The sequence below is a fragment of the Microtus oregoni genome, unplaced genomic scaffold, assembly GCF_018167655.1.
Source record: "Microtus oregoni isolate MIOR12 unplaced genomic scaffold, Mior012 000009F_ref0000495, whole genome shotgun sequence".
NCBI lineage: Eukaryota > Metazoa > Chordata > Mammalia > Rodentia > Cricetidae > Microtus > Microtus oregoni.
Genome location: NW_024543068.1, coordinates 27,094,546 through 27,109,279, shown reverse-complemented (window position 1 = coordinate 27,109,279; position 14,734 = coordinate 27,094,546). Strand labels below are relative to the sequence as shown.

The 14,734-nt window shown below is 39.6% G+C and overlaps 1 protein-coding gene across 4 annotated transcripts in view; it reads right to left on the bottom strand.

Annotated features, from left to right (window-relative positions):
* Positions 1-14,734, bottom strand: part of Sos2 (SOS Ras/Rho guanine nucleotide exchange factor 2) — a 101,630-nt gene that overhangs the window by 29,015 nt on the left and 57,881 nt on the right. For 3 of the 4 annotated variants that reach the window (XM_041658369.1, XM_041658371.1, XM_041658372.1), the window contains 3 exons: positions 12,972-13,070; positions 1,582-1,709; positions 176-831 (listed from right to left, as the gene is read on the bottom strand). In XM_041658369.1, coding sequence (XP_041514303.1) covers positions 176-831; positions 1,582-1,709; positions 12,972-13,070 — 883 coding nt within the window. The remainder of the gene's footprint in view (positions 1-175; positions 832-1,581; positions 1,710-12,971; positions 13,071-14,734) is intronic. The other variant, XM_041658370.1, reaches the window with a different exon arrangement.

The following is a 14,734-nucleotide window of genomic DNA, read 5'->3' as shown; positions in this document are numbered from 1 at the left end:
ACCCTACGAAAGCACTTGCTAGTTTCACACACCTGCACACATGTAATATGTTAACCTAGTTTCACACACCTGCACACATGTGATATGTTAACCTAGTTTCACACACCTGCACACATGTGATATGTTAACCTATCACACACCTGCACACATGATATGTTAACCTAGTCTCACATACCTGCATACATATGATATGTTAACCTTTCAATTAATTTCACCACAGTTCCTCCTTTAATAATGGGGATTCCACTTCTACTTTGCAAGTTGTCTTCAAAAACAATGTTTTCCTCAGAGTCCTTTACCACAAAGCGATACGCGTCTGGACTTGGCAGCCTGAGCGGCTGCTCGTTCTCCTCCTTCAGCAGCACGGAGTCCAGCATTCTGTCCAGAGTACTTCGGTAGTGGAGGGAGATGAGGGCTGCCATCCAATTATTCTTCTCTTCTGCTGACTTAGCAGCAAATATTACACTGTTTTCATCTTTGGAAACTAATTCAAAAGCATGTTTGCATTCACAAGTGTCTTCCTTATCACAGATTTGAATTTTCCTCATGACAAACTTCTCTTTTAACCTGTACTCTGCATTACTGCAGCCGGGAAGTCGGGTCTGGCAATGATTAGGTTTACAGCTGATCATCAAGCCGTCAAAGAGGAAAATATGTCTCTCGTGTTTAGCACCAATTCTGGTCAATGGCCCCTCCATTATGAATTCATTACAGCACTGTCCAATATCTTTGCCTTCCCACCCATCTATGTTTTTCTGAATTTCATTCATTTTTTTAATAGCTAGATGCTTGCTTCTTAATTGACGATTGTAAAATAGGCAAACAGGGTCCCTAAAAAAAATAAAGAAAGGTTAATTTGGCTTATTAAATTATAATAATTATGTAATACCAAATCAAATAACAAAAGTATTACGCTGAGTTGAGGGGTCTAGTTAAATGACTGAGTACATGCTTAGCATTAAAAAGCCCTGAGTCTGAATACCCAGCATACAAAAGCTTAAGTAACCAAATATTAAATTATATTGCTAACAATTATTTTCTTCTAGCCCTGCCCCTGAATACCAAATGATCCAAGTTCACTACTGTCAAAGTACTGCAGTTCTAGAGTCATAAGAACCAAAATTATAGGGGAAAAAATCCCATGTTGCTTGCAAAAAACAACATAAAATTTCATTAAACATATATTTAAATGAACAAATATGTCCTACAGTATAACAATGGTAATTTTGCCATTTCCTGACTAAAACAAACCAAAAAAGGACAAACATAACTTTTAAAAATGCAGTTAGAGGGCTGGAGAGATGGCTCAGTGGTTAAGAGTACTGACTGCTCTTCCAGAGTCCTGAGTTCAATTCCCAGCAACCACGTGGTGGCTCACAACCATTTGAATGAGATCTGGTGCCCTCTTTTGGCCTACAGGCAGGATACTGCATGCATGCACAAATCAATCAATCAATCAATCAATCTATCTATCTATCTATCTATCTCAAAAAAATACAGTTAAAACAAACTTGGGAAAAGTAAGCATCACACACAATGAGGGAAACATAAACATTCATATTTGGAACAATCTCAAATTACCCTGGTCGGCGTCTAGGTGAATGCTGCTTATAAATTCTGTCCATGCTGCCCTGGAGATTCATGAGAGCAGTGATAGCCTGATTCAAACACTCTCTGTCTTCCTGTTCTTCACTACATGCTTTCAACTGCTAAGGAGGAAAAAGATAAAATTACATTGCTTGGTTCTATTCTCAACGTCGTTGTAGTTAAAGCAGCAACAAATATTCAAAACTTAAATGTACTGATGCACTAGCTTGAATATGCAATGTCTCCCACAGGTTAAAGTGTTTGGACACTAAGTTCAAGTTGGTAGCACAGTTTGGGAAGGGCTGTTGACCCACAGAAGGTGGAGCTTTTTGACTGAGGATGCTGTGTCCTTCAATTGTAAACCAGAGTAACCCATTCCTCACTCACGCTGCTCCTTGTCAGATATTTGGATGCAGTAAAAAGACTAAAGTGCTTAATAAAGACAGCTATAACTTTGTATAATTATATACACCATCATACTTTCAACACACAAACAATTTAAAGTATTTAAATCATGATGTTTAAGTTATTTTCAGGGTCAGCAAGATGGTTCTGTGTTTAAAGTGCTTGTTGCACAAACCAGATGATGAGTTCAGTCTCCAGAACCCATGTAAAGGTGAAGGAGGGAACCAGATGATGAGCTCAGTCTCCAGAACCCATGTAAAGGTGAAGGAGAGAACCAACTCCACGAAGCTTGTCTTCTGCATATGCTCCATGGCGCCCACACCCTAACTCAACACTATACACCCATGATTAAAAAAATTTTAAAGCTACTTTAATTCACGAATATGAAAGCAGAAAATAAGATTAACTCCTAAAATTATTACATGCTCTTTAATAGTTAAATACTTATGTTCTGGTAATTTCAAAAAGTTTACATATATTCGTTATACAATAGATAAATTTTAACGCTTCAATGTATATTAAGTTGCATGTAAGCAAACATTATAAAGGGTTTTATTGATAGACTTTTAATTTTTAAATTATTATATGTATATGGCTGTTTTGTTTACATGTATATCTACACACCATGTGTGCCTAGTGCCCACAGAGACCAGAAGGGGGCATCAGGTGCCCAGGAACTGAAGCCGCAGATGGATGTGAGCCATCACATGGGTACTGGCAACTGAAACCAGATCATCCACAAGAGGATATTTTTATAACATTAAAGTCCACCACTCTAGTACCAAGAAATCATGAAAGTTAATATTTTAAATTTTAATCATCCTTAGAATTAAAGTTTTACAAGTTATTTTTTAATTCTTCAAATTTTGGCTTTATTTCATCTACTGAAAATTTTCTTTTATATTTCACTCAGAAGAAAACTTCCTCTCAAAAAGAAAAAATACTTTTTAATAAAGTTATTTATATAAGATTATATGCCAATATTTTAAACTTTTTCGATAGAGAGCCAAGTATTATATAGATATTATATATGGAAAGTATATAAATATATATTTAAGTAATAACTATGAGAAAATTATCACTTCAAAGAAATTTTGACACTCAAATTTATTTCACAATCTTAACCAGAAAGTCTCCTCCTATTTCAAGAAAGGCTCTCCTCGTATTTCAAGGAGTTCAAAGGTTAACTATTTGAATGTTGCTGTAGATCTGGCCCAAACCTTTCAATTGTCCCCTACTTGGAAGACAGACATCGGATTTTCCAAGGGTATCTAAAAAAATCTTGCCACCAAAAGATTAACAATGAAAATGACTATATTAGAAGTAGTGTCTTAATATCTAGATTACTAAATAAACACTGAAAAGATAATGAGCGAAATAAAATAAACAACCCAAAGTTTGAAAAAGGATCAGGTTTTGTTATTCTGAATTTTAGGTAACCACATAATAAAAGTTATTTACTTTGTCTATATAAAAGACTTCTCAGGCTTAGGAGATGGCCCAGTGGTTAAGAGCACTCGCTGGAGGACCCAGGTTTGGTTCCTAGAACCCAATGGCAGCTTCCAACCATCTGTAACTCCAGTTCCAGGGGACTCAACACCTTCTTTTTGTTTTGTAGACAATATACTTGCATGGTACACAGACATATATACAGGCAAAACACACACATAAAAAGTGAAAATTAAAAAAGATTTCTTATAAAAAGAGTCATCTAAGCTCTACATTAAAATATTTTAATAGCTGGTGTAGTGGTCCACACTTTAATCCCAGCATGCGGGAGCCAAAAACAGGCAGATTTCTGTGAGTTCAAGACCAGCCTGGCCTGTATCGTGAGTTCCAGAATAAGCTACATAGTGAGATTCCCACCCCCCTCTCTCATATATCTTAAAGAAGAATGTTGATGGCATGAAATGTCTACTATAGGTTTGTTATTTTTCATTAAAATCTTCAATTATCAGCAGCTGTGAAATTCTACCAAACTTGGAACTACCCTAAATTCAGTTATAAAACTACTAAATTTCTCCTCTCCCTAATTCTATTCAAGCAAATTCACATGTTGTCTTTAAACAGTCATACAATAATTACAAGTTTGTCAAACAGAAAAAAACGTCAGGAGATTTAGAGTTTCCCGGTAGTGGGAGTACCTAAGACAATTGTTGCATGGTACAATCTCAGTTCAATAACTTGCTAACTATTTCTTTGATTTTCAGCACTAAGATAAACGGAGACTGTCTGTGGCATTGGGGATGGAACCCAGAGCTTTGCATGTCTAGGTGAGTCTCTGCCGAGGCACACGCATAGCTAAGAGTGAGACCTAAATGTCAGCTTGATGGAGATCCACACTGCTTCTCTACAGGATTTGAAAGGATGCATTCTACACCACAGAAATCACGGTGGTGAATCAGCTGCATATGTGTCAAACTCTTCCATGTTTCTGGGGCTTTCTGTGCTGTGCCCTGGCCTACTCACCCAACTGGTGAACTTGCCTCCAATACACCACAAAATGCTTCTTAATGTTGAAGTTTCTTTTCAAATAATACCTTCCCTCTTTTACTGTTAATTTACAAGCAATGTTAAATGTATAGAACAGTTGCAAAAATAACAAAAAATTCTGAATACTCAAGTTTCTATTACTAACATTTTGCCCCATCCGTATTCTTTTGTGTGCATACCATCCCCCAACCTTACCCATGCCTCTCCTCACAGAGAAGGGGAAACACGGCTGAATGGCTTTGAAGAACTTCCGGAATATCCTTATATCGCAAATCACTCTCAGAGTAGAGGACAGCCCGTGGGAGTCAGTTCTCTCCTTCTACCATGTCTAATTCCTCAATCCTAGATGAGATGATTTCTTTATGGCTCTGTAACTCATTGATTTACCTTGTCAGTACCTACAGTGGGGTGTCCACCATAAATGAAATGAAATGTTACTCACGTAAGTTGTCACAAGGATTTTTTTGTCAGTAATGTTGACAAATTCTGTTATTCTTGTAGCTAATCATGACTGTCAACAACTGTGAGCTTGATGGTAGATTGATTCCTAACTCTCTAACATGTATGTATTTGTATGTACATACATACGTGTACACACACACACACACTTCTTAGACAGACTATTGGCTCATGCTACAAAACATGGGAAATAAGAGCTGAGAAAACATCTTATCTTTCTGGAAGGTTCCCTTTGGGAAGACTGACTGCTATGACCTAAGGCTATCAATTTGTGGGGTAGGACAATAACACTTCTCTAGTCTCAAATGAACAGAATTATGGATATGAGATAAGCATTTATTTCTATAGAATGTGTATATTTCTAAAATAACCATTCAATCTTAGGGAAATTGAAAAATTACCTTTAAGCGGTGTTCTTTACACTGTTAGTATTTCAGCAGTACATCTTAGAATAAGAATGTTCTTTTGTCCCAGCACTCGGGAGGCAGAGGCAGGCGGATCTCTGTGAGTTCGAGACCAGCCTGGTCTACAAGAGCTAGTTCCAGGACAGGCTCCAAAACCACAGAGAAACCCTGTCTCGAAAAAACAAAACAAAACAAAACAAAAAAAAGAATGTTCTTTTGTGGAATCAGAACAGAGTTCAGATCAACTTCACAAAATTTTACAACAATAAAGCTCTATGATCCTAGATTAGGGATATAGCTCATTGGTAGAGTGCTTGCCTAGCACCACCATGGCTCAGCACAGCATAAACCGTGTGGTGGCACACACCTGTAATCCTAGCACTTGGGAAGTGGGGATAGAGGACTGGGAGTTCATGGTCATTCTCATCTACACAGCAGACCAGCCTGGACTACATGGGACTCAGGCTCAACAAACAACAAAAGGCTCTATTCATCTAGAATACAGAGTTTTATAAACTGTCTCAGTAATGTCCTTTGAGGAACATTTCCTCTATTACAGGACCTAGTAAGTGCTGCGTTGTCAAGTTTATTGTTCCTCTTCATCTGCAGAGTTCCTCGGCATTGGTTTACATGATTCTTCCAAATAAATAACACAGACACAGACAGATAAGCTCCCATACAGCCAAGCCTCTAAGATTTTTTCTGACTTCCCGGGCAAAGCTGGTTACTTCTATACCAGTTATCCTACACGCCTACTGCATTTTGGAAAGTTTGTTCTTAGTTTTAAAGTAGAATCAAAGTGCTAGATTCCAGTACGGCATTTTCACACACACTTTGCTCTTCGCTCACTGCCTCCGTGTCTGTGCTTCCCCCGCCAGTCTCCTTCCTAGTCAAGTCTCTGCCTTCTGCTTTCATGCCACATGCATTCTTTGCCATCTATTTCTCCTCTTCTCCCTACGTTAAGACCTTCTTCCCTTTTCAGGAGCCACTTTTATGACTAACACTCTCGTTCCTACATATATAAAATTTAAAATCCAACACTGACATGTGAGAGAACATGGTACGAGCCTGGGCTATTTCACTTAAGATAATAATTAATTTCCTATTCTATTTTCCTGCAAATGTCATGATTTCATTTTTATTCATAGCTGAGTAAAAATTCATCGTGTGAATATATATGTATTACATTCTTTATGCTTATCAGCTTATCAACATATGAATGGATTATTAAGCATTTATTCTAATTACTTCTTTGATATCCAAATTCTTCATTAAATTATAATAAAGCCCTTAAACAATAGAGATACACCTTTTTTTTGTCTATTTTTAGTATAATATGGTTAGTACCCAACAGGCAGTTGTCAAAAGTAATCAGGATTGTGTGTGTGTGATACTCAAATCTTTTGTCTTTATATATAAATAACTGAATACTTTTAGTTCTCTGTGCATGATCTTTTATTTGTTTATTTAATCTTTTTGGGGGGGGGATTTTGGAGACAGGGTTTCTCCGTAGTTTTTTGGTTCCTTTCCTGGAACTAGCTCTTATAGACCAGGCTGGCCTCGAACTCACAGAAATCCGCCTGCCTCTGCCTCCCAAGTGCTGGGATTAAAGGCATGCGCCACCACTGCCCGGCTTGTTTATTTAATCTTTATTACAACTCAACGAGATATGAAGTATCATAACATATGTGCATAGATCAGACAAGGTATGTGCAGAAAGGTCATGTCATTTGTCCTATATGAACAGCAAAGCCAGTCAAACCAGGAGCTCTCACCTCAAGTGCCCTGTGCCTCTCTACAATGAGAGCCGACTGAACTCTGCAAAACACTGGTCTGTGCCTAAATTTGGTGATCAGTAAAAAAACAAACAAACAAAACTCCTTCCACTGAACACACAGTGAGTGGCTGGGATACATGGGATACAGCTCAGGATCAAGCACTTGCCTAGCAAGGGCCAGTCTCTGATCTCCAGCCCCACTCCTCGTCCCACAAATGCACAGACACCTGCACAGCTGCAGCTCAGCAAAGGCTGCATGCCATGGGAACTATTGAATCCAAGTGGAAGGAGTTCATCTGGGTTCTAGGGTGAAAGGTAAAAATTATTTCCTAAAGAAACTCAATATTGGCTAACCTCTTTTTTTAAAAATATTTATTTATTTATTATGTATACAATATTCTGTCTGTGTGTATGCCTGCAGGCCAGAAGAGGGCACCAGACCCATCTACAGATGGTTGTGAGCCACTATGTGGTTGCTGGGAATTGAACTCAGGACCTTTGGAAGAGCAGGCAATGCTCTTAACCTCTGAGCCATCTCTCCAGCCCCTTGGCTAACCTTTCTTAATGAATCTCACTAAGTTATTAATAATGTATCTTAATATTAAACTTTATAGACCTCTTGAAGAGAATTTTTATTCTGCTGATAAATTTCAAGGAAATGTCCAAGGACTAAAAGACTGTTATTTGACTTTGAATAAATCAGATCTGAAAGGAGTCAGGTGGTGATAGCACACACCTTTAATTCCAGCACTCAGGAGAATCTCTGAGTTCAAGGCAAGTCTGGTCTACAGGGCTACACACACACACACACACACACACACACACACCACATAAACTCTGTTTTAAAAAAAACCCAACAAACAATCAAAAAATCGTATCTGAAATGAGTTATCTAGGACGAGAAAACTTAAACTGAGAAGATGCCTTCTTCAGATTGGCCCTGTAGGCAAGTCTGTGGGACATTTTCTTGATGACTGACATCTCACTGTGTGTAGTGCATGTCTGAGCAGGTCATTCTGGGTGCTATAAGCAAGCAGGCTGAGCAAGCCATGGGGATAATGGAGTAAGCAGTGTTCCTCCACAGCCTCTACTTCAGTTTCTGCCTTAAGTTCCCTCAGTGGTGGAACTGCTACTTGGAAATGTGTAGCGAGCTGCGTGGACTCACACCTGATGGAGATGTATAATCAACTCCTGAGATGGCTAAGGCCTGACCTATGCTATGATCACGCAATGATTATCAGCTGCCTGCATATGCGTGAACCTATGGGCAGTGCCCACCTGGCAGTTCGGGGTTGGCAGCCCATGCCTACTTAAGGGCTGGGAGAGGTTTGCCCAGAGAGGGGAAGAGAGAGAGAAGTGTAAAAAGTCCTGGAATAAAACTGCAGTGAGAAGAGCTCCGGTGGTTGCGTCATCCTTGCGGGACAAGGTAGAGCCGTGACAGAAATGCAGAATAAAATAAACCCCTTCCTTCCCAAGGTGTTTTTGATCAGTGTCTTATCACACAGAAACATAACTAAGACAGTATCACTTATAATAAAGGATATATATGCCAGTGTGGTGGTGAACACCTTAATCCCAACACTTGGGAGGCAGAGGCAGGCAGATGTCTGAGTTTGAGGACAGAATGGTCTACAGACTGAGTTCCAGGACAGTCAGGGATACATAGAGAAACTCTGTCTTGAAAACCCAAAATTTTAAAAAAAGGGCATACATAAATTTTTATTTAACTATAGTAATTATAAAGTTGTTTATAAACTGAGAAGTGAACTTTTGCATAAAGACTGAAGTATATCTTAAGAAAAAAATCTAAAACATAGTCTTTTTAAAAACTACTAAAAGGGGGCTGGAGAGATGGCTCAGTGGTTAAGAGCACCACCTGCTCTTCCAAAGGTCCTGAGTTCAATTCCCAGCAACCACATGGTGGCTCACAACCATCTGTAAAGAGGTCTGGCGCCCTCTTCTGGCCTGCAGGCATACACACAGACAGAATATTGTATACATAATAAATAAATAAAATAAGTATTAAAAAAAAAACTACTAAAAGTACCTAAAATTGGGGCTGGAGAGATGAGAACACTAGCTTCTCTTCCATAGGACTCAGGCTCAATTCCCAGCACCCACATATGGCAGGTCACAGCTGTCTGTAACTCAGCCCCAGGGGATCCAACAGCTTCTTCTGGTGCCTGTGGGCACAAGGCAAACTCATGGTACACAGACATAGATACAGGCAAAAGCACCTATACTCAAAAAACAAAATTTAAAAACCCTAAAATTTATCTTCACAAAACAAGTGGTTTGGTAACAACCCCAATGTGTTTTAAGATAGGGAACCACAGATGGCATGCTATAGTTTATCACTATGTAGTTTTCCACCTCTGCCTTATCATAAACCTAATTTTGAAAAATAAATTGCAGGTAATATTTCTATTACGTTCACTAGTCTAGGTATATCACGAAACAGATACTTCTCTCAGATTGCTTCCTGCCCCTAAAGGCATGCAACACTCTCGAATCGACGATCTCCCCTGCGTCCTTCGGGTTCTTGAGCCAAAGAGGCTTAAAATGCAGTGGAGCTTATCAAGGAATAGAGCTGAGTTAAAATAATATCTTAAAAATGTCATCACAGATCTGTTTAGGGGTTGGTAATATATACAGAACTCTTACCACAAAAACAACCTGACTAAAAAATGAACAAAGGATGTAAACAGACATTTTTTTTTCTAAAGAGGTGCAGAAATGGCTAACAATAACATGGAAAATAGTCGGTATATATAATCCTTATGAAAATCCACAGTAACCAAAAGATGAGTGTCCACTGAAAACTGGATTTAAAGCTTGGTACACAGGAATACTATCATCTCTCACGGCTGTGTTTCTAGGCGTCACTGACAATGTGCCACATAGTTTTCTCCTGTTGTTACCAATATTTTGCAGTTTATCCTTTCCTGGTTGGCAGTGTTTTGCTGTCTGAAATCACAGATGACAGATGTTTACTTGTTCTGTGTGCACGTATGGATTGAGAGTCCACACACGTGTGGAGGGCAGAGGCAGCTGTAGGAGGGGTCCTGGGGACCAAACTCAGGTTGTCAGGTTGATGGCACACACCTTTCCCCTTCACATAGCTCTTGGTACACATCTGCTTGCACTGTTCTAGAGCCGTGGTTCTCAACCTTCCTAATTGTGCAACCCCTTAATATAGTTTCACATGCTGAAGTGACCCCAACCATAAAATTATTTCATTGTACCTCATAATTGTAATTTTTCTACTGTTATGAATCATAGTGTAAATATCTGATATGTGACCCCCAAGGGGTGAGACCCACAGGTTGAGAACTACTGAGTATGTACTCATAGGTAAAACTGTCTTAGTGCACACATCTTCAAATTTAGTGATGTCACACTATTTTCCAAAGCCGGCTGTATAGTTTACACTACCACCAGAATATATATTATCTCATTTTGCCTTTTCTGCTTGTTTTCAGAGTTTCAAATAGGTCATCTGATGCACAGATTATGGTTGTGGGTTTTTTTGTGTTTCCTGATTACTAATGAGTTTGAAAGTGCAGTTACTGGCCTTTGAAGAACCTTTTTTTGTGAGTCATTTAGACCGTTTGTGGTTTGAAGTATCGCCTTTCGGTGACTTACTTTCCATTCCATGTTCCTATTTGTTCTGACTGCTGTTGTGGGTTAATTAAAAGTAAAGATCCTGAGCTGGTAGCTTCGTCAATCAGACAGTGGTTCCCGCATGTTGTCATTCCTGAAGCTTTAGAGCCCTCACCATGAAGAGCTTTCTGCTCATGTCAGGGCCTCAGACAGCGGAGAGAAAGATGGAGCTTGGCTGGCAGTTCTCATTCTCTCCCCTGGTACCGCTGATTTCCCCAACTCCAGACAGCATGTAAGCATTTCTGCCTATTTCCACTGTTTTCCTTTTGCAAATATATCCCAATGTACTCAATAAAATTTTCTTTCCTAATTTTTCTTTATTGCTCTTCAAGTGAATCAGCTTTCTGCTTGATTGTTCAATGCCTGCCTTTAGGATCCTGTACTATTGGGGCAATTGCTTGTTTAGAGTTTGTCCATTGACCCCACAGTTAATAATACCAGGATAATAGTTAGACTACAGTGTCTTTTAGACATCTATGCCAAAAATTTACTTGGTAATTTCTAGTGAACATGTACATCAAGAATACATTTTTAGAATACATTTTTATGGTATCTCATTATCCATTAAGTGAGTTCATCATTTTTTGTGCACAAATAGATGATATTAGTTTCATCCTTGGAGACTAATTGATACATAACGTACTTAGGAAGCAGAGGCAGGTGGATCTCTGTGAGCCCAAGGCCAGCATGGTCTACACAGTGAGTCCCAGGACAGCCAAGGCTGTTACATAAAGAAACCTTGTCTCAAACAACAACAACAACAAGAAACCAAAAAACCAAAACAAAGAGGTGAAGTTTCAGTAGTCCTATCATTACTTCACAGCCGACATTTTAACGTCCTCTCCAGCCTGGCTGGATGCCTACAAGGCTACCTTCATTACCACTGTGCACCTAAGAGCACGATGACTTGGACTATGACAGCTCGGCTCACCTGAAGGTCACTTCTGCTACAATTAATCACTAAAGAACTCTTAGCCAATGTGACTAAGACTAGGGGCCAGTCAGAAAATTAAAACAGAGAGTTATTATTTATGCTATGTATATAGACAGAGCATGCCGGGAATCTCAGCCCTTTGGTGGTTAAGGCAGAACGATCAGGACTTCAAGGATACCCTCAGCTACACAATGAATTCAAGGCCAGGCTGGGCTACATAAAATCCTGTCTATAACAAAAAGAAACCAATTTACTCATGCTTTCATTTATCCTCTCCCTCCATCTTTCCGATACATGCACATACACAATTGTGTGTGTTTGGTATATACACTAAGAGATGAAGAACATCATCTCCATGAAGACTTCAAAGTGATTTTCTCAGGCTAGAGAGATGGATCAGACATTAAGAGCATTTGCTTGTAAAAGACCTAGGTTCAGTTCCTAGCAAGTTCCCACATGACCATCTGGAACTCCAGTCCCAGGGAGCTTATGCCCTCTTCTAGTCTCCCAGGCACTAAGCACACATGTGGCATATATACATACATGCAAAAAACCCACTTATACATAGAAAATAAAAATAAAAAATGGTTTTCTTAATAAGATAAAACTAGATGAAAACTTTGAACAATGTTATAGATAAAATTATCACTTCTATAATATAGGTTAGCATTCCAACAGGCAGAAATAACTGTACTCTGTGGGCTTAAAAGAGAGGACATAAAAAGGGGAGAGGGAAGTGCTGGGAATGCCTGGGGGGATGGGAGGAGGAGGATGTGTGAATTTAATCAAGATACATTGTTTACATATAAGAAATAGTCACATAATAAAAAGATATTCTGTAATAATTCTAAAACTAAAACTAATTTTTTTTCAAAGATTGGTACAGTGGCACTGTTCCATTAAGGCTGATAATTTGAGAGTCCATGTTACAAACTGATACAAGAATAAACTTTTATCTGTCTACACATGAAGACGATGTGATGAGGAGTAATCCATGGTTTTTTCCAAGACCTTGGGACAGAAGTTGGAAATGTTAGCATGTATCCTTCTGGGTTCTTGTGCTTGTTGGCCGGCTAGGGACGAGCCCAGGGCTTCACATAATGGGCAAGGACTCTACCACTGTGTTCATCCCTAGCCCTAGGCTACTACATTTTTATGAGAAAAAAATTAGGAATAATAAAATCAGATAAAATTTTGGTTTTAGGATTTATAAATCTAATGACTTTGTCAGAGGAAGCTTTTGCCTTACCTTTAACAACTCGAAGTAATGCCAACAATGATACACCGGCACCAGCATAAGACGTGGCAGGACGTAACGAACAGCCTCCTTAAAGCCGTCAGCAATGGACTGCAAAGTGAAAAGACACAGCGTAGCTCTGAGACCAGGGACACTGCTGTGCCTAGGGAGACAGCCCATCCCCCAGCTCATTACTGGTAAGTACACACGTTTCTGCAGGTTAGATGGTGAAGTGACTTGTAATGTTGTCTATAGATTTTCCTCAAGATTCAGGTTTCCACATACCATAAAAAAACTTTTAAATTTATTTAAACTCTTCTTTTTTCTTTTCTTTAAAGATGGAGTTTCTTCGGCCGGCGGTGGTGGCGCACGCCTTTAATCCCAGCACTCGGGAGGCAGAGGCAGGCGGATCTCTGTGAGTTCAAGACCAGCCTGGTCTACAAGAGCTAGTGCCAGGACAGGTTCCAAAGCCACAGAGAAACCCTGTCTCAAAAAAAAAAACCAAAAAAAAAAAAAAAGATGGAGTTTCTTGGTGTAGCCCTGCCTGTCTTGGAATTCACTCTGTAGACCAGGCTGGCCTTGAACTCACAGAGATCCACCTGCCTCTGCCTCCCAAGTGTTGGGATTAAAGGCGCACACCACCACTTCTTAGATATTTAAACTCTAAGACAGGCTAGTCACCGTGAGAGGCCAAGGAAGAATGGCTGCACAGTACAGATATTCTGGGCTACAGATCTAGAACCTACCTTAAAAAAGAAACAACAGCCACTCACTAGGAAAAGGAAATAAGTTCAAATAGTTACAAAGAATGTTTTTAAGGAAGTTGTACACTACAAATGTTTCTTAAAAAAATTCCCCAGTGAATAAATAAATTTCAGGTTTAGCTCATTTATGAAGAATATTTGGTGTCTAAGTCAACTGGCAAAGCTAGTTCTGCTTACCAAATGGACAGCTGTGCCAGGGTGTTGCCAGGGAGCCCGAGGAGAGTAAGTTCTAGCATTCACTGGGTGGTCTGGGTGTTCCTGCACCCCAGAGCCTCAGGCAGAAACCTAACCCACCCATTAGGTTTGTAGTTAGGATGTAGGGACACACCTTCGAGAAGGGGGACTGGTAACCTGATAAGGGCCTAAGCAGTGTGCTGGCCCCTTCCACCATCTGAAAACACAGCTAGTGAGATGGGCCCCCCACCAACAAAGAAGAAACCCTCATCAGACTATGAATCTGCCAGCATCATGAGTCTGGAAGCCCAGCTTCATCTGTTTAGCTGCCCAGTTGATATTTTCTGTTACAGCTGCATGATGGACTAGCACAGCATCAAGCTACTTACTGATCTGAACTGGTCAGCTTAGAAGTTCTTGCTAGAACCAATACACCACTTTAAAGCTAGTCTACAAAGACCTTCTATTTTATTAATTTGCAGTGAAATGACTACTTAAGTGCATCCTAAAACCCTGGACCGCTAATTATCAGTAGAAGGATCTAACCGATAATTACACAAGCTAACACTTACTGAATGTGTAATGTGCTTAACATTATAGTGCTTTACATAGATTCTCATTTATTATGTTTATGTGCATGTTGCACGTGCCATAGCACGCATGTAGAGGTGAAAGGACAACGTGAGGGAGACAGCTCTCTCTTTCCACCCCGTGGGTCCTGGGGATGATCCTCAGGTTGTCAAGACTGCAGCAGCAAGCGCCTTTACCCACAAGCCATTTCACATCCCTTAGTTTGCTTCATAATCAGGTGTGTATCTTTTCTTTTCTTTGATACAG